The following is a 24392-nucleotide window of genomic DNA, read 5'->3' on the forward strand; positions in this document are numbered from 1 at the left end:
AAAATTTTTTAAAAAATAAAATACTATTAAAAAAGAATAAGGGAACAGCTGGGTAAAATTATGGAGAGATTTTGCACACAACTAGATTTGAATTCTGCTTGTATTGCTAATCACTCCCATTGATTCTGGATGTATTCTAATGTATTAAAAACTAACTCCTAGGGGCAGCTAGGTGGCGCAGTGGATAGAGCACTGGCCCTGGATTCAGGAGGACCTGAGTTCAAATCCAGCCTCAGACACTTAACACTTAATAGCTGTGTGACCCTGGGCAAGTCACTTAACCCCAATTGCCTCACCAAAAAACCCCCCAAAAACAAAAAACTAACTTCTAACCAAAGAAGAAGAAGAAGAAGAAGAAGAAGAAGAAGAAGAAGAAGAAGAAGAAGAAGAAGAAGAAGAAGAAGAAGAAGAAGAAGAAGAAGAAGAAGAAGAAGAAGAAGAAGAAGAAGAAGAAGAAGTGATTTGCGTTGTCAAATGTTGAAAAGTCAACAGGGAAAGAGAAAAAGCCTTTGACTTTGATCAAACAGAAGGAGTGTGGTGGTGGGTGGATAAGGCTAAGGAAGAGTAAGTATGAACTCCAAAGATACAAGGTAACAAAGGTGAGAGGAACCACAGCTGTGTGGAACACAGCTTAGAAAAGGGTCCCTGTTTCATGTAGACACAGTAAATCATCAATGGTTTTTAAAATTGATCATCATTATTGTTACTTTACCTCCCTCCATGACCTCTATGATTTAATGACACTCACCTCTTTGCCTTTCTTCACATAGGACATGCCATCTCCTGATCATTTTCCCTGGGCTGTCCCCTATGTCTGGAATGCTCTTCCTCTTCATCTCTATTTCCTGCCCTCCCTTACTTCCTTCAAGTCCCACCTTCTGCAAAAGCCTTTTCCCTGGGGAGGGGGGGGAGAAAAATTTGAAACAAGAAATCTTATAAAAACAAATGTTGAAAACTATCTCTATACATAACTGGAAAATAATAAAATATTTATATGAGAAATTTTATTTTTTAAAAGCCTTTTCCCCAATGTCCCTTTATCTTAGTGCCTTGCCTCTGAGACTACCTTCAGTTTATCCCATATACAGCTTGTTTGTACATAGTGTTTTTTTAATGTTGTCTCCCCCATTAGACTGTGAATTCCTTGAGAGCGGGGACTATCTTTTTCCTTTCTTTTTATCCCTAGCACTAAGCACAATATCTGGCACATAGTAGGTGAGTCATAAATAAAAACCATCCTCATGACATTCATAGAACACTTTAAAGTCTGCAGGATGCTTTTTATGTACAATCTTATTTGATATTCCTAACAACCCTGTGAAGTAATAATATCTATTCAGGTAGGGGGCAGCTAGGTGGTGCATGGATAAAGCACCAGACCTGGATTCAGGAGGACCTGAGTTCAAATATGACCTCAGATACTTGACAGTTACTAGCTGTGTGACCCTGGGCAAGTCACTTAACCCTCATTGCCCCACCAAAAAATATATATCTATTCAGGTAGCATTACCCCCTTTATTTATATGAGGAAGCTAAGGCAGATAAAGGGCTTGCCCAGGGTCTCATAGTGATGCACTTAGCTTCTCAGCCACAGGTATCCCAGGACACACCCTAAAATTCTTTATCAGGAGGAAATGTCTATTTGACCTTTTTAAATCACAGAAATCTGGAACAAGGGCTAGGTTAATAATAATGCTGATGAATTACAAAGTACTCTAAAGAAAACAAAACAGAATATTGTATCTGACATTCCCTACCCATAGTCCATCCCCTCTCTCTTGAGAAGAGAGCTAGTTTCCATCATTAGTTCCCTGGAGTAAAGATTGGTCACCAATAACAGACTTAGTAAATGTTTGTTGCAGTTGAAACTGGAATAAAGCCAGTCTGGAATCAGGGCAAAAACATCTTTTCCAATTCTAAAATTATACTTAACAATCCAGAGAGTTTTCAGTGAGTAGTTCAGCAGTACTGGAATAAGCTAGATTGGAAAAGATCTGGCCATCTTAGACCCCAAGGGGTAGCAGGTCATAGTGCATGGACTTGGTGTCAGGAAGAACTGGACCCAAAGCCCAATTCTAGTGCCTATTAGCTTTGTGACCCCAGGCAAGACACTTAATTTCTCCAAGCCTCATCTTTTTTTGGGGGGTGGGGGACAGGGCAATGAGGGTTCAGTGACTTGCCCAGGGTCACACAGCTAGTAAGTGTCAAGTGTCTGAGGTCAGATTTGAACTCAGGTCCTCCTGAATCCAGGGCTGGTGCTTTATCCACTGCACCACCTAGCTGCCCACTAAAGCCTCATCTTTAAAATGGGGATGATAATACCTACCATTTTACCTGCCTCACAAGGTAACGAAGTTCAAATTGAGTTGAAGTATGCTGTGCATTTGACTGACTTTAACATACCACACAATGTGAGGGATTATTGTTATTGTCACAATCCTGGGGTCATACATACCTCCCTGTTTGCAACAGGCTGAGTAAATCTTTGTGTTTTACCTTCTTCCAGGCAGAGACAGTCGGGAAATGGTCTTCCAGCTCGGAGGGCAGTCAGAGCTCAGTGCAGAGGAGCCGAGATTAACCCCAGAGCCTGTGGGCACAAGGAAGGCTGCGTACCAAGAAGAATGTCGGGTTTATTAGCTCCACTTTAGCTTGAGTCCAATATAGGATATCTTATCGCAGGCGATGTTTCTGGGGATTTGTTTCAAAAGTAAATGACATTTTCCCCCTTTAGAGGTGACCACACTTCTTTCTCTAGGACTCATCTCCACTGAAGACTGAACTAAACTAAAAGTCATCTTCAGTCCTGGAGGAAATATGGAGGCTAATCATAGTAATAGCATCAATGTAGAGAGCATTTTAAGGTTTGCAAAGCACTTTACATGTTATCTTCTTTGATTGTCTTGTCAATAGAACTTGAACCTGAAAGGCAATCAGGTTCCCCTACACCTTTGCTCCTGGATGCTCAATTTCCATTGGGGGAGCTTCCAATCTTACTTCTTTTGTCAACCAGAAGTTCACGTGTAACCAGTGACCTTCCTGGCTTCTTGCCTTGTCCTAGGGGACTCTCCTCGACCCTTTGTGCTTTTCTTCCTGACAGATAACAGCATAGGATGAGACACTGGGTGTGGTGGAAAGAAAACTAGCCTCAGTGTCACATACTCTCCCTTTGGAATCCAGGCTTTGATTCTTACTTACTGTGTGCATGTGGTCAAGTCATGAGCCTCATTTTCCTTTGATCAAAGGGGAATACAAAGTATTTCACAGGCCTTTGCAAGGAAAATGCTTTGTAAGCCTTAAAGTGCTATATATGCAGATGAGTTTTTATTGTAAAATGTGTGGCTAGGGAGGACATTGACAGGCTGGGCCGCTCTGGAGGAGGTGACCAACATGATGTAGGAGATGAGAGATCTCCTAAAGAAACTGAAGATGTTCAGCCTTCGTAAGAAATGTGGGTGGTTCATGGAGGATCTGAAAGACTGATATGCAGATGACCTGGGTAGCTAGGGGGCAAAGTGAAGAGATAGGGTTCTGAACCTGGAGTCAGGAAGACCTCAGTTAAAATCTGACCTCAGATGCTTGCTAGCTGTGTGACCCTGGGCAAACCACTGCACCTCAGTCTGCCTCAGTTTCCTCATCTATAAAATGAGGCTAATAATAGCACCTACCTCCCTGGGTTGTTGTGAGGATCAAATGAGTTCCTATTTGTTAAGCACTTTGTAAACCTTAAAGTGCGATATAGATGTGAGCTATTATTATGAGTTCTGTAGGTCACATTTAGCACTGAAAGAGACCTTAGAGGTCACCTACTCAGATCCGACCCCCTTATTTTATAGGTGGGAAGGTGAGGCCCAGATAGATTAAATGACTTGCCCAGGGTCACACAGGTAGCAAGTGGGTTAAGTCCAGTATAAAACCCCATTCCCCTAGAGGAAAAGAGTGGGAACTGCAGAGAAGATTTCAGTTCAATAAAGGGAGAAACTTCCTGGCAATTAGAGCTTTCTAAAAAGTAGAATGGGCTGCCCTCCTCTCTTATCACTTGAGGGCTCCTAGCAAAGACATCAGGCATGTCAATCAAGGGGATTTCTGGTTGGGTACAGATTGGACCATGTGGTCTCCAAGGTTCCTTCCCGATCTGAGATTGTGGGAGTCAGAGGACCTGATGATGTCGTTCACTCTGGAAGTACCAGGCAGATTTACCCCCCTTTAAATACTTCCTGCCCGCCACGAGGCTTTCACCTTCATTAATGAGTTAACATTGCATCCTGTTCTGGTTCCCCTGAGTACTCCCCCCACTTCCAGTCAATATAGTCAGTTTCTAAGTAGACAGCACCAAGGGGCAATAAGCAGGAAACAAGATGGCAGAGGGGAATCTGGAAGTCATGGACAATCTGTCTCAAAGCTCAAAGGAACGTAATTTATAGATTGTATCATATATTAGCCAGAATTTGCCTCCTGGTAATGTGCCGGATCAGCAGAAGCCATCTAGCGGCTGCTGTCAGCATTCTAATCCTGTGACATGTAAGTTCCAGACAAATTACAGACCTCCCCAATGCCAGACCGGCAGGATGTCAAAATGATGATGATAACTTTGACATGACGACGTTGACATTTTACCGATAACTTTGAAATGACCTAGTTATGTTAATGAACATAACTAAGATATAACATAATATATATAAGATATAATATATATATAAAATATTACTAAGATAGAACAGATAGTATTTGGTCTGTTTCCCCCCAAACTCCTACAAAATGAGAACCCAGACTCTTCCCTCCCACCCCAACCCTGGCCCTGAGCCCTTGTCCATCTTGTCCAGCATGAGGAATCCCAACTCCAATCTGTGGTTACCTAAGTGACAAGTCCCCCTCCATCCTCTTCCTCATCTGCCTCCCTCCCTTCATCCCTAGATTCATCCCTACTTGTCTCCCCTTCGTCTCTGCATTTTCTGTGCTGTTTTCTCTCATTCCCTTTGTGGTTATTACAGTGCGATCGCCACCTTTTTCCCTGCTGCCAATTGTGGTCTTTCTCAGTGAGTACCTAAAGAACCAGGTGCATCTGCCCTCATTTCATAATTTCATAAATTAATGATCAGTTCAGTTATCTTAACCAAACCCTACTTCCCCTCCAAATTCTTGGAAGAGAGAGCACAAATTCACAGCCTTTAGGTGGAATACATACAGTGTCCCTTGGTGTCATTATCCCAGTGACACCCTTTGGTGAAGACTTCAGAGTCCTATGCAGAGCCTCGAGTTGCCCTCCGTGCCAATCCTATGTGTTCTGCATGATCAGGCCAGAAGCCCTGGGTTTGAGTGCTGACTCTGTCATTTGTGTCTTTCCTTTGGGTAAGTCAAACGGAGTCTCAGTGTCTTCATCAGTAAAATGAAGGGGTTGGACTCGGTGACTGCTAAGGTCCCTTGCTGCTCTTATTTTATGCTCCTATGAGCTCCCTTTCTACTACAGGGCAATGGCAGAGAACTGAATACCTCCCTCAAAGTTCCATGGTTGATAAATAGACAGGGTCAGCAAAGAAAGTCAGAGCTATCAACTCTCTCAGTGCAAAGGGAACAGATATCAAGCTATCCATCAAACTCCAGAGCTTACTGGGAAGAAAGACAAAAGTCCACCTCAATGGGATTGGGAGAAGGGGGTGGAGGTCAGACAACTATTGTGCTTTCCAAAATTAAAATGTTTTCCGCACTTTGACAAGGGGTATATGTGTGTATTGGCCAGGGCAGGGAGGAAAGGGCATTCTGCTAAATTGATGAGTTACTATCTCTTGTCTCTAGAGTTTAGCACTGTGCCTGGCATAGTAGGAGTCTAATAAATGCTTCCTGACTTAAAATGACTTTTCTGAGCGATTAAAAAAAAAAAAAGAACCATAACTTTTAAAATGTAAAGGTGCTTAGAGATGATCAGATTCAGCCAACACTTTCATTTTACAAATGAGGAAACGGAGACCCAGAGAGGTCATGCTACTTAAAATGACTTCTGTGTAATTTTTTTAGGAGGCAAAATGGAATATGTTCATATATTCCATGTCTCAATAGTGCAATTTGTCTCTGAAGCAGGTATTCAAGCATTATGCCTAGTCAGCCCATGATGGCTACAGACTGAGATGGGAGGGTGACGGCTGCAGCCCTGTGCATCATCCATCCATCCATCCATCCATCCATCCATCCATCCATCCATCCATCCATCCATCCATCCATCCATCCATCCATCCATCGACATTAAAGAATATAGCCATTGGCCTCATGGCTTAGGCAAGGAAGTCTTTAAGACCAACTCCTGCAAACTTAAAACTGACCCTCCTAATTGATTGAAAAGCAGAAGCACATGGGATCTTTAGTCTGAGAGGATGTTTTTGGCCTACTGTCCATGGGAAATGAACTTTGAATAATGATTTCCCAGTAGTCACCATGGATTTGTGTTCAAAGCAGAGATGAGTCTTTTTATTAGCTGACACTGTAAAGGCCATCTGGTTCAACCCCTTTATTTAAAAAAAAATTATTCTGAACTTAGACACCATAAAAAGCACTTCCATGCACATAGAACACAAAAGAGGTTTCTATATGAAACTGTGAATTTCCATTTCATACTGCTTGCTTTAAATATATATATATGTGTGTGTGTGTGTGTGTGTGTGTGTGCATATACATACAATATAAAATTCTATACTCCAACTCTTTTTATTTTATATAGAGAAATTGAGGGCCAGATAGTTTTTCTTTTTTAGTTATGACCTTTTTTGAGGTGAATTTGTGACTATAGAACAGAGTTTGGTCTTATTAATATAATTTTTTAATTAGCCACAAACAAGTTATAGAAAGACTTGGGTTTTAAGTCTTACCTTAAAATCCCCTAAGGTGCAAGGGGAAAAGTAGACTTTCTTAGATATAAAACAGGCAACCTTTCCAGAGAGCCCTCACGTGGGGGCAAATCAGGATTCTGTGGTAACCTGAGAAAGCATGAGAAGTTGGCCCATCACTACAACCTTGTGCACTAACACATCCTAAGATTTTATTTCAGCACACGAAAGGGCAGCATCTATGGATGGCCAATGTTACAAAAAGAGACCATTCACATTCTTTTTCTTTCTGGTTCTTCTGAACCAAATGGAAATGTCAACTAGTTTGTAGAGCCTAAGAAAATGCTGTGGGGTCTGCATTTGTATTATTACTTTTGGGTCTGTCTATTCCAATTATTTCCTTTGGGTTGGAGATGCAGTGGAGAGGGTGCTGGGCCTGGAGTCAGAAAGACCTGAGTTCAAATCTGGTCTTAGTTACTTACTAGCTGTGTGACCCTGGGCAAGTCATTTAACTTGCCTCAGTTTCCTCATTTGTAAAATGGCAATAACAATAGCACATAGCTTGCCAGCTGCAAGACACCTTGAACTGTATATTCAGTGGACATCAACTCAATATCTAAAACACCATCTTTTCACCTAAATCTTCCTCTCTCCTACCTTATCCCTACAGAGGGCAATACCTTCCTCTCAGTCCCTCAGGCTCACAGCCTAGGAGTCATCCTGGATTCCTCATTATCCCTCCCCTCCCCCCATAACCAATCTGTCGATTTCACTGTTGCAACATCTCTCCAACATGCCCCCTTCTCTCCTCTCCTACTGTCACCATCTTGGTACAAGTCTTCATCACCTCCCATCTGTATTATTGCAATAGTTGTTGGTGGGTCTGCCCACCTCGTCTTTCCTCACTCCAATCCATTGTCCATTCAGGCACTAAAATGATTTTCCTCAAGTGCAGGTCCAACCTCGTCACTCCTCTACTAAATCGATTCTAGTGGCTCCCTATTGCCTTTAGGATTAAGTGAAAAACCATTTCCTCGGCATTCAAAGTCCTTGATGACACAGTCTCCTCCTACCTTTCCAGTCTCCTTATACCTCACTCCCCAACATGGACTCTTCAGTGCAGTGGCACCGGCCTCCTGGCTGTTCCACAAACAAGACACTCCATCTCTCTTCTGGCTCTTCTCTCTGGCTGTCCTCATGCCTGGTATGCTCTTCCTTCTCCACTTCAAGTACTGGCCTCTCTGGCTTCCTTTAAGTCCCAACTAAAATCCCCCTTTTTACAGGAAGCTTTTCCCACCCCCTCTTAATTCTGGTGTCTTCCCTCTGTTAATTATCTTCTCTTTATTGGATATAGCTTGATTTGTATATATTTGTTTGCATACTGTCTGCCCCATTAGACTGTGAGTTCCTTGAGGGCAGTGATTATCTTTTGACTCTTTTTGTATCCCTAGACCTTAGCATAATGCCTGGTAGATAGTAGGCACTTAAGAAATATTGATTGATTGAGAACCAGTGGTATTTACTTAGTAGGGGACTCAGATCTGACCATTTTGCAGCTGGAAGATGGAGTGGAGTGGGAAGAGCCTCACTATCTTGCCCTCCAGGTGCCAGTCTACCTGGCCTATTTGTCACTCCCTGAAAGAGGCATTCATTCCATCTCCTGCCTTTCTGCCTTTGCCCAGGCTGCTCCTCAGGTTGGAATGTATTCATCAGCTTGCTTTGTACATATTTGTTTGCATGTTGTCTCCCTTATTAGATTGTAAACTCCTTGAGGGCAGAGCCTTCTTTCTTTTCGTATCCCTGGCCAGGAACATAGTAGGTGCTTAATAAATATTTATTGATTGATTGGAGTTTGGAAGATCTGAGTTCAAATCTAGCCCCAGACAATTCTTAGCTGTGTAACCCTGGTTAAGTCACTTAACCTCAGGATGCCTCAGTTTCCTCAACAATAAAAATGGGAAATAATAATACTTCACAGGGCTGTTGTCAGGATCAAATAAAACAATATTTGTAAAGTGCTTAGCACAGTGCTTGCCACATAGTAGGTGTCTGTTCCCTTCTCCTCCTCTCGGTTCTACATGTAGTTTGTACAATATGCAATTTGTATTTTATAGAGGCAGCTAGGTGGTGCAGTGTATAATAGTGGGCCTGGATTCAGAAAGACCTGAGTTTAAATCCATCCTCAGACACTTTAATAGCTGTGTGACCTTGGGCAAGTCACCACCTGTTTGCCTCAGTTTCCTCATCTGTAAAATGAGGATAATGATAACACAACAATAACAAGGTGGTTGTGAGGACCAAATAAGATACTTGTAAAGCTCTTAGCACATGGTAGGTGCTATGTAAATGTTATTTATTAGTAGTAGCAGAAGAATGAGGCTATCAGACACCAAAATTAGCCTATTGCCCCAATGAAAGAGAGTGGTCTAAAATATCTGAGTAGCCACTATTTAATCAGCTCAGTGAGAACACCTCCTACCTTACATTCCACAGAATCACAAAATGCCAACTGGGAGGGCCAAATGAACCTTCCCTTCCAGGCTAAAAGGAACCCCACCTCCCATTCAACTGCTCCTCATTGAAATGACTTTGAGGATCTTTTCCCCACCGGCTGCTCTACTCTGGACATTCTCTAGCTTAACTTCAATGTCCAGTCTTGTACTTTCCCAAGTGCTTTAATGTATGTAATCTCATTTGGGAAAATTTTTCACTTTTGAAATGGAAATATTTACATTATTTGCTTAACTGAAGCAGTCTGACAAGTAGAGGACCCAATGAGATACCCCTGTGTGCTTCTAAATCAAGGAGACCTGGTCAAAAATGAGTGTTTCTCCTCTTTTACAGACAGTAGTCAGCCAACATGGATTTGCAGGGACTGTCTTGGATTGGTGGTATTTTAGGATGTATTTCTTAAAAAGCTGCCACTGTGCTCCACTGGCTTTTCATTTCTGCAATATGGCAGCTATGAGCAGGTCTCAAATCCCTTTTCTAGTTTTTCTCAAGTATATGATATTATGGCTTGAGTGTGGCTGTTGTGTAGCCATTTTTTGTCATGTCCTACTCTTTGTAACCCCTTTTGGGGTTTTCTTGGCGAAGATATTGCAATGGTTTATCATTTCCTTCTACAGCTCATTTTACAGTTGAGGAAAGTGAGGGCCATGGTTGAGCCAACTTGCCCTGGTTCAAAAAGATTCTGATTCCAAATGTAATGCCTTATATACAGTTACCATACTGTGTCTATCCTACAGTTACTATACCACAAGGGGAGATTTGTCCTGGGTTTTTTGTTTTTGGTTTTTTTTAAGAGAACTGATGACTGATGACATCATGGCTTGGATATTAAGTGAGGCAGAATTACACAGTCATCAGCCTCAGTCACTCTTCCTGAGTCATCAAAGTCCATTGGCAAGACAAAAATCAGGATGACTTGCAACATCCTGGGATGCATGGGATGGACTTGGTTTCTTTGATGCTTAACCAAGCTCTAAGCACTCCTAGGGGCTTGCTTCATTCACCTCTATAGCCATTGGAACAAATTGTTCTCAACCAACCATTCCACTGGGGGAAGTCTTCACATGCTTGGGGTAGACAACCCTCTAACTCACGGATGAGTTTGAGGCCCCATCACTTAGCCTCAACCTGATTTAGCCCATCTACCAAGATGATTTAGCAAGGTGTAGTGTAATGTGGAGGCAATATGGTACCAAATAAAGAGCTTAGGATTTAGACTCAGAGGACCTTCTACTTTGGGCCTCAGTTTCCTTATTTGCAAAGTGAGGGGATTCATAGAGTAAGAGCTGGAATGGCTCCTATGGTGGGAGGGGAGAGGGGAGAGGGAGGAAAAAGGGCAAATGATAGGGAACAATCATCTATTGTCTGCCATGTGCCAGGTGCTTTCATAAGTTCTTTATGAATTTGAGAAATTTAACATTTTGGAAAATCAAAAATTATGAAATTTTCAAATACCAAAATTATGAACTACTTGATATTCCTGCACTGTATTTTTTTAACGTGCCAGACACCGAATTTAACCTTCCACCTTTAAATCTATGACTGCCTAATTTTTCAGAATAATCTGAAAAGTTCAAGTCAAGGATTACAGCCTAAGAAAGAAACAGAAGCCAGGGTATAGCCAACCTTTTTTAATTAGAGTATATTGTACTTCCAAACTGGATACACTATAAATTGGCAATGCAACATAAGATGCAACGTAGGAATATACCAGTTACTGTCAAAATGACCCTGTACAGCCTTAGAATGCAAAAAGCTTTATACAATACAAATTTTCAGTAATGTACACAAACCTCGACAGCGTGATCTTTTGAACAGAATACAAGTTAAAAAAGGACCGAAGGAAGAAAGAAAGTGCTGAGAACTTTAACTGCATTACCGTATGGAAAAATAAGTTAGCCTTCATCAAAGAATGCATAGTGAAAACAGGGATGACATTAGTTGGTGGTTGGATTCCTCCCAAAATGTTAGTGTTTTTTGTGGGTTATTTATTTATTTTTTAAATAGGGAAAGGATTCTCTGTGGGGACACAGCCTTCCCTGAGCTTCAAAATGCAAACCAATTCATGGGACGGCTTTTCTAGGCGAATCCTGAAAATTTCTGTAAATACTCTCCTTTATTAACAACAACAATAATAATAATAATATAAAAAAACAAACTCCAAACACACCTTTTTTTTTCCTCACTCAGAAAACTTTTATAATTTATCAGAAAGGGGAGGGGGAATCTTTCCAAAGTGCTAAACAAAGTTGCCCAATTACATCAAGCGTGACTAGGCCATTCAAAAATAGGGTTCCGTGGCAAACAGAGAAATGCATGGCATTTGAGTGTTGACGTTGTCTCTTTCCTTCCCCTCCAGCTCCTGCTCCTGCTCAGGCTCTGCCTCTTGGCCCGACTTCCTATTGCACGGCCGGGGTGCGGTCAGACCTGCTCCCAACGATCCTAGCCGGCCAGGTCTCCCCTTTTCAGGGTGCCCCTGTCAGTGGGGGTAGTGTGATCTGCCTCTGTGGAAAGACCCCGGGCATGGCCCCTCCCTCTCTTATTAGCCTTGGCCACCGATCAGGGTCGCTTTTGCCTAGTGGCAAGTTCTCCTCCATTACATGGGGAATTCAAAGAATTGCTTCATAAAAATAAGGCTTCCTCCACCTTCCCCCCCACCCCCACCCCTACCCCCACTCCCACCCACTCTCTGCCCCAGCTGCCCCGGGATTTCTTGGAGTGTATGGACTGCATCTTCAACTGAGAAACATTACCGTGGCAAGTTCGAATCCCAGGCCTCCTACGGCCACTTGCCAAGAACAAAACTGAGGGAAAAGGGCTGAAAGGGCTGAGGGAGATTGGGGGGTGGTCAGAAGGAAGAGCAGACAGGAGTCTCACTCTCCTTACCTTCTGAAGCGCCCCCTCCTGCCCATCCACCCTTCTCCTTAGTGTAAACAGGCTCATCTAGTGCACAGAACAGGCCTTCCCCCTAGGGGACTGGAACATGCCTGGGGGGGGGGGGGGAGCCAGGAGTCTTGGGGAAGGGCAGCCTACAGGGAAGGTTAGACAGTACGGTCATCTGGCTTCCTGTACAACTGTACCACGTTCAAGGTGGCATTCAGTAAAGGGAATTGCCTGGAGGAAGAAAAAAATTAGAGCTACTTTATTTTTCCTGGTGAAACAGATGAAAAAAACCAAAACCAAAACCAAACCAAAACAAAACAAAAAAACCAAACTCAAACCAAGTCCCAAATCTAGGCTAGCACACTGTGGGAAAACAACACAATAAGAAAGCATCCCTCCTGTACACCAGCTCCTTTCAAGAGATAAATAATATATATATATAAAAAAATCATTTTCTAGACTTCCCATTACTATACAAAGCACATTTCTTTCCTGCTCTTTAGGCCTGTTTCACACTGGAAATCCTGTTGTCTTAAAAATACAAAAGCAATGAAAATACTCAGCCAAAGATTTTCTTTTAAAATCACCCGTTGCCTTCCCAGATCAACAAAGGGTTTTGCAACCAATCCACATCTGCTTCTTGCTACAATAAAGTGCTGCGTAGAAGTTGTCATTTTAATGACCACAAAATAAGAGCTTTAAATAAGTCTAAAGTTAGCCTCCTAGCAGGGTATGTCCTACCAGGCGTTAACGAAATGGAATACAGTTTTTACTGATAACATGGAGATATAGATACAGCCAGAAGATCCGCAGAAACAACCGAGACTATTTTTCTGTTTTGTTTTGCTGGGGGTGGGGTCGGGATGGGGAGGGGCATAGAACTGAACAGAATGTTCAAACAGCACCTTTTGTTGTGTCTTTATATTTTAAAGAAGTTGTAAATTAACTTTGCTAACATAGTCTTCCATTCTGGAGAAGAGGTCCATTTTTCCCCTTTCCTTTCCTTTCCTTTCTTTTTCTTTGCTTTCCTTTCGTTTTTTCAGATGAGAAACACAAGCTAGTGCAAGGCTAAAAGCACTGTGCAAACCTGCCATTTTTTTTTTTTAGTCTGAGCATTTATACCCAGAATTTATCCAAACCCCCTTTTACTCCCCTTGGCTGGTTATAACCAACATCCAATTTTTCACTCATACCAATGGTTCCCGCAAACACAAAGATAACCACTGCATTAATGTGGGACGTATGTGATTGGCCCTTTCAAAAAGTCGCACTCTCTGGATCCCTTGCCATAAAGATAGTATACACGTGTGTGCGCGTACACCCGTGGGTGTGTGCGCGTACACCCACGGGTGGTGCGTCGGGTGGCATCAGCTGCAGTATTGAGTTATTTCTTCCAGATGCACCGCCTGATCCCCTCAGCTTCACAGCCAGTGAAGATCAGAGGATAAGCCTCGATGTTCTGTTAGAAATCTCAGGCAATACTGAAGAGGCCAGTCATCCCTTCGTCAACTCGAGCCCTGGGTCCTACATTCCTGTTGCTCAGAAACATAGAGGGGGGAGGCGTTGAAGTACCCTGGGGAGAGAGGGGAGGGCAATGGACCATCCCACGGAGGAAAAGGAGCTTCTCCTTAGGAAATAAGCCGGGACAAAGAACGGCAACAGAAATGGCATGGCCCACGAGCCAACGCACTCTCTTTGCCAACAGGCACTCACACTCACTCACACAGCCAAGTCACCCAAACAAGATGAAAGCGCACCAGTATGTCACCTTACAAGTGCTGATTGCCATTGAGGACACTCGTCAGGGTTTTGCTGACGAGGCAAAATTTCTTCAAGATAAAAGCACGGGGCAGGGGAGGGGGCTGGGGGGAAGACATGCCTCTGAAGGTAGAAGAATGCAACAGGTCACCTCTCTGAAGGCTGAATCAAGCAGCTTTCCTGTCAACGCCATAAGTACACTCAGAGAGCCGCTTCTCTAGACCTCATGAACGATATACAGTACACACGGTGCAGACCCTCGTCTGTCTCTGGGTTTTGCAGCAACATACCTGCTGGAGTTTGTGTTTCATGGGTGTGTGTGTGTGCGTGTGTGTGTGCGTGTGCATGTGTGTGTGTGTTGGTTTTTGGTTCAGAAACAAGGCTGCCCTCAGACAGTCTCTGCCCTTTCTGTTAATCCGAGATAGGCAAGGAAGGAGTGTTTGGGTGAGGCTATGCTAGGAGGTGCAGTCTGAGGTCGGGGAGGGTGGAATGTGAGATCCGAGTGGTTCTTGGGGTAAAGCATCGTCAAGGGAATAAGATGGGCAAAATCCGAGTTCCGATACTTATCAAAGCGCAAAGAGGAGCCATTGACGGCCAAGGCCTTGAACGCCAGGTTGGGTTCTGAGCTGCTGCCGTGGGCAGCTGACAGTGCCACTGTCTGCAAGGCCTGGGAGGCGGACATGATGGAGAGGGGAGATAGAAGGTTCCGGGGCCTCCCCACCACGAGGAGGGGGCCCCCGGGAGCAGTTTCCTTGGGGGCCGGACTGTGGCCCTTCTTCTCCTCCTCTGCGCAGTCCCCCCCACTCTGGTGTTTCTTCACGTGGCGGCTGAAGACAAAGGGGTGGGTGGTCTTGAACAGGCACTCGTCACAGCTGAAGGTCTGGCGCGGGGCGTGTTTCAGCTTCTTGTGCAGGTTGAGATTGTCTTTGCGCTTGCAGCTGTAGCTGCACTGGTCACAGTGGAAGGGCCGCTCGCCGGTGTGGACGCGCACGTGCTCAATGAGCTTGTTGGCTGTCTTGGACAGGTAGCCGCACTGGTCGCACTTGTAGTGGTTGCCAAGGCGATGCTCCCGAATGTGCATCTCCAGCTCCAGCTGGTTGGCCTTGACCATCTGGCAGATCCGGCACTTGTACTCCATCTTGTAGTGGGTCTTCAGGTGGCACTCCATGGCTGCGGGGCGGTTGGTGGAGTAAATGCAGAATGGGCACCTGCCAAGGGATGAGATGACAGGGCAGGTTCAGCTGGGGCTGCCTCTATCCCCAAACCTCCCCGGCCCTTTCCTACATGCCCCCTTCCAACCCCTCTGGCCCCGCCCAGCTGCGTCTTGGGGTGAACTGTCTTTGGCTCCCTCTCTTCATCTTTCACTGCTAATAAAAGAAGCCCTGACCCGGGGAAGCTCGGACTAAGTCGGGCCTCTTGGCTGCAAGGGGACAACCCTGGACATCACGAGGGGGACAAAAGGAAGTACTGAGCACGGATGCTGGTAGCTTCCCTCCCTCACCTCTTCTCTGCTCTCCCCCACTCCCACCCCCCACAACAGGTGTCCTGCCCCTCCTGTCCTCCAAGGCAGGGGGAATAACACAGTATCAACTTGTCATGCACCACACCAAGCACAGACAGAAGGGGAGAGCTCACAGCGGGAAGGCTACTTCTAGCATTCCAGAAAGTCACACCAAGGGCAGAATCGTGCTTATTACAGGGACTGTTAGAGGCAGAACACTTTCTCTGTGCGTGCTCACAAGACTCAGGGGTTAGAGCCATGGTTTTCTCATGGGGAAGGATGAGAAAAGAAGCAAGAAGTCTGGGAGGAAGGAGAAAAGAAGGGGAGCCACACATGTGCTCCCACTGCTGTTTGGTAGGCTCAGGGTATTAGGCTCCCAACTCAACTACATTATGTCAGCTACACTGGGAGCTTCCTGAGGGCAGGGACCATACTTTTTTTTTTTTTTAACTTCTATGTCTTTCCTTGGCTTGACTTTCCATCCCAACAGTTCTCAGCATAGAGGAGGTACTATCTCTATGTGTGTATGTATATATGTGTGTACACACATATATTTATATATTTACATATATACAGAAAGAAATACTTTAAGCTCTTTGAACTGGATGCTGGGAGAGATGAGATCCAAGCCCAGCTCCATTAGTTCTCCAGCTGAAGCTGGGTGTCCTGAGGTAAGTCCTTCTTGGGTCCCTCATCCTTCAGGTCCTGCCTCCTCCCTCCCCTGCCTCTCAGAGAGGTTCTGAGGAGGGGTAAGGCCAGGGGACGGCTTCCTACCGAATCTGCTGGGGGATGGATGGTTTGCCCAACTTCATGGGATGGGCCCTTGCTCAGACACAAGTGCCCTCTATAATTAACTGGCTGCCTAGTCTCTGCCCCCCCCAGAAGGAAGCTATAGCAGCAGAGCCTTCTTGAAGGCAGAGACTCTGGCTTTTGCCTTTGCCTTTCCTGGGTGTAGCACAATTTCTGGTATATAGGATGCAGTCCATGGCTGGCTGTTGAATTCAAGTGCATATGAAAGAAAAGCCCATTCCACACTGAGGGGCCCACATGAGCCTGAACCACAAGCTAGGCCTTCCCTGAAGGAGCTGGAAACTGCCCATGGTTCTGAGCTAGGCCCCGCCCCTCTACAAAAGTAATCATATCATCAAATTTGATCTGCAAAAGTAATAAAATGATTGTATCGGACCCGCAACATGAATAGCATACAGAAAACAGCAGCCCCATCTCCAAACACCCCCCCGCCAATTTCTATGTTTGTACATTTTGTTTCGAGGACATTTCTGTGACCCAGACAGAGCTCAATCTTTCACAGCTCAAGCAAAGTGATAAGGTTGGGTTTTTTTTTCCTTCTGTGCTCCCATTATTAATTTTAAAGACACCCTTCTCAGGCAAATTAATTCTCTGGCATGGCAAGAAAAAAACAAAACAAAACAAAAACAAAAACAGAGACTCACTGTATAGCCAGAAGGCATTAGCAATTTTTTCAAAGAATTCTTCTACTTGGTCATCCTAGAACATAAACTATTGCACAGGGGACTGTTAGCAGCGCCCGGGAAGTGTCTGTTCAACAGAAGAATCAGAGTTGATTGTGCATTCTCCCCCATCGGATCCAGAGGCTCCTGATTACTAGGCCTTTCTGAGAAGGCCAACAGGCAAAGCCACAAAGAGCAGGTGCCAACATATTAATGTGTGGGATTGGGCTACTGGGAGAGGGTAGTGAACACTAGTCCAATCACAGAAAAAAAGGGGGGTAGAGAAAAAAAATGTTTGCACATACTTAAAAGGAAGGAGGTGTGTATATGCATGTGTGCGTGTGCGTGTGCGTGTGCGTGTGCGTGTGCGTGTGCGTGTGTGTGTGTGTGTGTGTGTGTGTGTGTGTATACAGGCAGCCCATTCCTGAGCAAGCTCTGGGCATAATCCTGACAACCTACCCTCCAACCCTCAGTTTTCTTAAAACACAAAACAAAAGGTCCCTTTAAAACTGCCCTCTCCATCCACTAACCGTCCTAACTCCTCTCCCCTCCCCCCCTCCCTGACTTGTTTCCCCAATTCCCCTTCCACTCCCACACCCATGGTAACAAAATCTTGCTTGAGAAAAAAAAAACCTTGTACATCTTTTCCTATGTGCTGACAGACAGGTGAAGTAACTGCTAAGAAAAAACCCTTCATCCTGGGCTCTGCTTGGGCCAGCCAGGCGGGCAAGGGAGGAAGTCCTGGGGAAAGCGTGTGTGCGTGTGTGTGTGTGTGTGTGTGTGTGTGTGTGTGTGTGTGCACGCATGGGTATGTGGCATGCATCATGTACATGTGTGTATGTGTGTGTGTGCTCGTGGCCAGGGCTTGGCTTGACCACCGATTCCTCTTCTGTTCATCTTCTGTGTTTTTTGTTCCTCCCTTCCCACGAGCCAGTGGAGTCAGGCTGCATTTTAAAGAAGGGTAGAGGAGTGTTTTTGTCCTGTGTTGATCATCTCAAACCTTTGTCTAGGTTGTTTTCTAGGTTGTTTTAGACATTGGGAACATCTTGTGGGCAGGGACTATGCTTTTCGTATCAAAGCCTGGGTTTGGACCTTAAGACTCTAAGATAAGGACTATCGTCAATCCTCTCTGGCCTTCCTGTGGTTAGCAATTGGCCTACTACCAGCAGAAGGCCAGACACACAGTAGGCCCATGGTTATTTGTTGGTTTGACTGGCACCCAGTAGACCCATAGACCATTCTGGATAATGATGATAAATACCACCAAGAACCCTTGGGAGGGTGTGCCTGGAAGTGACATCTCTTTGAATGCTTGAGTCTAGGCTTTTCCTTTCTTGGGGAGGAATAGGAATGGCTGCCCCCGAGTCCCATTCCTACCTGTCAACAGATAATGTCAGGCCTTCCAGAAGACAGGGAAGATGCATTAAGGAATGGGGGATTGTGTGTGTGTATGCATGTGTGTATGCATGTGTGTGTGTGTGTGTGTGTGTGTGTGTGTGTGTGTGTGTGAGAGAGAGAGAGAGAGAGAGAGAGAGAGAGACAATGACAATGGCAATGAAATAGATAAGGCTACTTCGTTCACAGAAATAGGAGGAACACTGTATCCTGGGATCACTAAAGCTCTGTCCCATTAGAACTCCACTAGTATAAGGAGTGAGAGAGGCCACTGTCTAGGGCAAAGGGCACTGGATTTAGAATGGGAGAACCCGGGCAGTGACCTCGCTTTTGTCTCCAGTGGGACCCTGGGTAAGTCACTTAACCTCTGGGCCAGGGGTGTCAAATATACAGTCAGCAGTGCTCCAGGAACCATATTAAAATGCAATTGGAGGGGGCAGCTAGGTGGTGCAGTGGATAAAGCACTGGCCCTGGATTCAGGAGTACCTGAGTTAAAATCTGGCCTCAGACACTTGACACTTACTAGCTGTGTGACCCTGGGTAAGTCACTTAACCTCCCTGGGTCTGTTTCCTCATCTGTCAAATGAGGGGATTGGATTAGATGACCTCTAAGGTTCCCTCCAGCTCTAAGTTAATGATTCTCTCAATGGTTTCATCCTTACAAGCGGATGGCTGAAATGACCCAAGGTGCCTCGCCCGTCCCTCTGTCCCTCACCTGGCCTGTTCCTGAGATCTCTGCAGAAGCGGGACACTAAGAGGGGCCTGTGGCCATCTAAGGCCCCCCAGGACAGTCCCCCACCCATGCCACAGTGGGCAGAATGGACTGTGTGACCTGCCTCCGCCTCCCCTTGCCCCACCAGCCCCTCTTTCTCTGCCCACAGGGTAGGGGATGGAACAACGCAGTAAAAGGTTCGGTACTTGCTTTCCTTACTTGAGCCCACCAGTGGGGACAGTGTGACATTTCTTGTGTTCCAGCAGCTGCTCGGGAGTCTTCATAAACTTGTGGCACACGTCACACTCAAACATCCGTGTGATCAGGTGGATCTGCAGGTGCCGCTCAAACATGTTCTTCGTCTTGCAGACGAAGTTGCAGAAAACACATTCGAACCCTGGAAGGACCAACGTGTGTGTAGGTTGGGGGTGGAGAGGAGAGCATGAGAAGGGTCCGGTCCCCCTACTGGTACCCCCCCAGTGTCCCTCCTCCTGCCTGCTCTAAGCTGCCACCTCCGCTCACACCTCCCTAGGTCACAAGGCCGAAAGGAGACCAACACAGGACTCGATCGAGCATCCTCCCTCGCCCTCAGATACTGGCTTGTGGAAGAAGCAACCCAGACAGTAATTAAAAAACCCAAAGTGGTCAAAATTAGATTCTCAGAGCTGGAAGGGAATGAATTTGGAGGCCATCTAGTCCGACCTGCACCTATACACAAAGCCCCTCAACAACACACATCCCCTGTGATGGACCCTTCAGTCTCCCAGGCCTGCTGCCTCTGTCCGTGGGCTGTGCCTTATTTTCAAGCCTCCGTTACTCTCCTGGATGGTGGTTGACAACAACAGGCTGGGGAGAGAAGGGGCTCAGGGTGTCCCATCTCTCTTTACCTTTCTCTGACTTTTCTTCCGGTGTTCAGTAAGGCTGGCTCCCAGGCACTACGGAAATGACCAGAAGGTTATTCCCTCCCTTGTTTTTCTGGGTGACGTCCGAGTCATCTTTGCTGTTAGCTGAGTCACTAAGTGCTGACAGAGAAGATGAAGAAGGACTATTGGATTCACTGGGAGTCTTCCTCTCTTCCCCTGAACGATAAGAAAAGCAAATGCCCAGTTACTCAGCAAGACAAGACAGAACAAAGCAAAACGAAAACAGCCACATAAAATAGGCAGTAGGTTTCTGACGATCAGTGCTGCAGGCAAACTGATTTAGGGGAAGGCCACCGGGAAAACTGGTGGTGAGGATGGCGGGGAAGCAAGCGTCTTCCCTGCCTCTGCTGGTTTGAAGATTGGGGCCTGGGGCAGAGAAGTGGATAAAGGATGAGTCCATACAAAGACGCCAGTGTCCTAAAAGCCCAGAAGGATGTTGACAACTAATGTAATGGAGGGAAGGCAATAAACACTTATTAAATGCCTGCTATGTGCCAGGCAGTGCTAAGTGCTTTACAAATACAATCTCATTTGGTCCTCAGATCTCATTCTGCCCTGGGAGACAAGTAAATTTAATACCCCCATTTTACAGTTGAAGGAACTGAGGCTGAGGCAGGCAATGATTAAGTGACTCGACCAGGGGCACACAGCTAGTAAGTACCTGAGGCCAGATTTGAACTGAGATCTTCCTCTACGCCACCTAGCTTCCTGGTTGTGACATGGCTTCACTGGCCCAGGCCACATCATTCCCAGAATCTCTTTCCATGCCTCCTCAAGCCTCACAGTAGGAATACTTGTGTGGTGCTACTCTCAATGTCTGGGAGGCACTAGACATTGATTGGGTGAGTTTGGGATAAGTGGGCACGAGGAGGTGGCACCAAATGGAAGAGTAGGAGGGTGAGGGCCATGGGGATGAGGACTTAAGAGGAGGCTCACAGAATGGTGAGCTGGAAGGTGACCAAAGAGGTCATCTAAGGTAGCCTCTGATTTTACAGTGGAGGGGACCAAGGCCCAGTGAGACGAAGGGATCTGCCCTAGGTCACTCAAACAAGTAGCTGAATATGGATTTATATCGAAGTGAACAGAAACAGTTACAGGAAAAAAGATCCCCCGTGAAGGAGAAGGGATCTTGAAAAGGGCACAGGGCACCGAAGAGGTTTAAGTGCCTCAGACAAAAGGTGTTTTGGTTCTGCGCCACCATGGTGCATAAAAGCATCTATGCCCATTTCTAGCTCTCTACTGAAGATGGAACGCGGCTGCAGTTCCACTATTCTTGTTTTTAGTTTTCATATACGTAGCTCTTCACTTTTTCATTCCAAACTTTACAAAACACCAGCTGCCCCAAATGAATATTTTCCAAATACAAAGTAACACCTAACTGTTATGTACATAGTGCTTAAAAAAAGCATATATAAATTGAACATATTGCTTTCAAAACTGTCCTGCTTGTCTGTGCTTCCTTTTGAACTTTTCCTGTTCTCTTCTGTGTATTTCTATAAAAATAAGCTTTGTTGTTGTTGCCTTTTGTTTCCTTTTCAGTCACTTCTAGATATATACTCTTCCCCATCCACCTCAGTCCCGTTAACAAACTAACAAGCAAACAACCACAACACAACCACAACATAACCCAAACCAGTTTATGCAAGTGAGGGACACAGTTACTGTATCTGACAATGTATACAACATTCTATACCTGCAATCCCACTACCCCTTTTAAAAACCATAACCTCTCTGACTCTTGATTTTGTACCTACTAGAACTTCCCTCTCCTAATTGAGGGCCACATTAATGAGACCTGATGGAAAATGAGAGTTGATGAAACTTTGATCCAGGTTAAGAGGCCTAGGAAATTGTGACCTGGGGCTTTGTTCTCAAGAACCACCTAAACCATATTTCCCAGTGATAGAAGAAACTACAGCTGGCACTTTAAGCTCAAATACTGCTTTCTTGAAATGTCCATTCTAGGCACAAGCACTGGAAAGCCCATCTTGTAGGAAGAATGAGAGATGATGGCCTAAATGCAATGCAGTACCAACAAAATGTAAGAGAGCCTCATGGAAGGCTTCCAATACACTGAATAGATCATATGTGGAGTATGTGGTTAAGAATCACACAGGACGAGAAGGCATAGATGGCTTGTGCTATGTGCAATACAACAACAGTTAGCATTTATGAAGGACGCTATAACTTGCAATGTACTTTACATACATTATTTCATTTGATCTTCACAGGAACCTTGTGAGGTGCTATTACCCCCCATTTTACAGATGAGGGAGACAGACCAAGAGAGGTTAAATAATGTTTTCAACTCAATAAAACTCACTGAATGTCCAATACATGAAGTTGTTTGGACTCCGTTGGTTCTGCCTCAAGTCTAGATCTCTCTCCAAGGGAGTACCCATAGTGTTGAGATCACAGCTCCACAGAAGGACTGAACTCAAGCACCTTGAAGCTAAATCATTTAGTGGCTTTCTGCAGAATGGGCTCTCTTTTAGTTCTCTTTCCTGATAGCCTGGGTCAGACTAAGACCAAATTGTTCAATAAGAAACAAGGCTTTTTTAGAGGTGCCCTCACCCTTTGACATCTGTCCCGCCCTTAGTCCTTCCTATGTCAGAACTGGCCATAAACTCTCTAATAAATTATTGAATTGAGAGCCTGCGTCCTCATGTGCTTTCAGCTATGACTTCTTTCTACTTCCTTCCGTCCCCCATAAAAACTGACCCTTCTGTAGCCCAAGTTTTCTCTGCCGTGTAACCCCTGGTGTGAGCAGGTTAATAATGTGTCACCAGAAAAAAAAAAATGTGTTACCAGACCCCTTTCCTATGGAGCATGGTGCATTAACAGGGAGCTTCTGGAGATAGCAGAGTATCACCAATGCTGCTAAGCCCGGGCCTGTGGTAGGCTGGTGAAAAAGGTTATGTGGGCACATTTGGGACCTCATGGATCAAACCATATCCAAGTGTGAGTAGCTTGAATGCTTTGTGGCAGTCATGTAACAACAAAAAACTACTCATTCACAGTATTTTCTTAGGTGCGGTGTTTTCCTGACCTCATGTTCTGGGAACACAACCCCTCAACACTTGAATCACTGATATACAACAAAGAAGAGCAGACTCAGTACTCTTAGGATTCTCAGATGCCAAAGTGGTACTTTTCCAATGCTCCTGACTGCTACCAATTCTTGCCCATCTATCCTGGCTCACACTTGTTCATATCTTCCCTTAAATTCATCATGGTTCCACTCAACAGTTGAGGTTTTTTTTCTTGCCTTTCTCCTGAAATTTGGATGACACGAATATAGCACACTGAGGTCATTCCTCAGTCTTGCCCATCCGTTTCTTTGACGACTTCTTTTCTTCTACTTCTTTCTTCTTTGTAATATGTTGCAGCTCATACCCCAAATGGGTTTTTCCCTTGTCTTCTGAGTGATACTCATTTTAGTTCTTTGGAGATTAGTATTACAGGATATAGCGACGCACCGACATTAGTAGAGTATTGGTATTAAAAAGATGGGCCTTTGTTTCTGGCATTTGGTTCTTCCTTTCTAAATATCAAGGATGGGACTAACTCTTTGGAAGATACTAGAGGAAATTAGGGCTCTAGGGTATATGAAAGGTTATTTAATTTAATACAAATACTGCCATCTATTATGGACTCTATTTACCAGTATAGCTGTATTTTAGAAATGAACAGAACATTTTCTGTGAGGTACTGAATACATTTCTAGAATTTTGCCAAATCCATCTTTTGAGGCTAGCTTATCCAACAGGGTACAGTAAATGATTGCTTTAAATTGCTTTTGAGAACAACTTTTTAAAAAAAAAAACATTTCAATTACTATCTTTAAAAATAGGCCTGTATGCCCTAAAGCTTACTGACATTAGACACAGCTACCAAATGTTAACAAATTAATAAATACATAAAAGTGCTGGGGTCAAATGCTATCACAAGAAGGAAAAATAGCCTAGATTTTCCTCGTTCTCGACCCAATCGTCCTGGCTATGTCATCTTACCTGCTTCCCTAAGCCTATGACTTATATTTCTATAGTTCTTTATGATCTACAAGACTTTTTCTTTCACAATCTGGCAGGCAGGTAGCACAAATACTTATCCCCTTTAACAAGAACACTAAATTTTGGAAAGGTTAATAATTTTAAACCTTCGGTCATTCACTGGGACTCCAACCCAGGTTATTCTAACTCAAAATCTAATATTCTTTCTTTTTTGGGGGCAGTGAGGGTAAGTGAAATGCCCAAGGTCACAAAGCTAGTGTCAAGTGTCTGAGGCTGCATTTGAACTCAAGTCCTCCTGAATCCAGGGCCGGTGCTTTATCCACTGCACCACCTAGTTGCCCCTTGTTCTTTCTTTAGGGTTCTATCTTTATCCTGCCTTCTTTGTGGGAGCCAGATATCAAGGGGAGGGCCA

The 24392-nt window shown here is 44.7% G+C and overlaps 1 protein-coding gene across 4 annotated transcripts; it reads right to left on the minus strand.

Moving 5' to 3' along the window:
- Window positions 1-12018: 12018 nt before the first annotated feature.
- Window positions 12019-20120, minus strand: LOC122732688 (zinc finger protein 64-like). Of its 4 annotated transcripts, none has more exons than XM_043973000.1 (3): window positions 19932-20120; window positions 19264-19441; window positions 12019-15172 (listed from the first exon to the last, which is right to left on the minus strand). In XM_043973000.1, the coding sequence occupies exons 2-3, from the start codon at window positions 19395-19397 to the stop codon at window positions 14353-14355; spliced, it is 954 nt and encodes a 317-aa protein (XP_043828935.1). In that variant the 5' UTR covers window positions 19398-19441; window positions 19932-20120; the 3' UTR covers window positions 12019-14352. The 4 variants fall into 4 exon arrangements, with proteins under 4 accessions (XP_043828935.1, XP_043828936.1, XP_043828937.1 ...); XM_043973001.1 differs by lacking the exon at window positions 19932-20120 and adding an exon at window positions 16920-17025 and having other exon boundaries at window positions 19264-19402; XM_043973002.1 differs by lacking the exon at window positions 19932-20120 and adding an exon at window positions 16920-16986 and having other exon boundaries at window positions 19264-19355.
- Window positions 20121-24392: the final 4272 nt, after the last annotated feature.

This window comes from Dromiciops gliroides, chromosome 6 (genome assembly GCF_019393635.1).
Source record: "Dromiciops gliroides isolate mDroGli1 chromosome 6, mDroGli1.pri, whole genome shotgun sequence".
NCBI classification, from domain to species: Eukaryota; Metazoa; Chordata; class Mammalia; order Microbiotheria; family Microbiotheriidae; genus Dromiciops; species Dromiciops gliroides.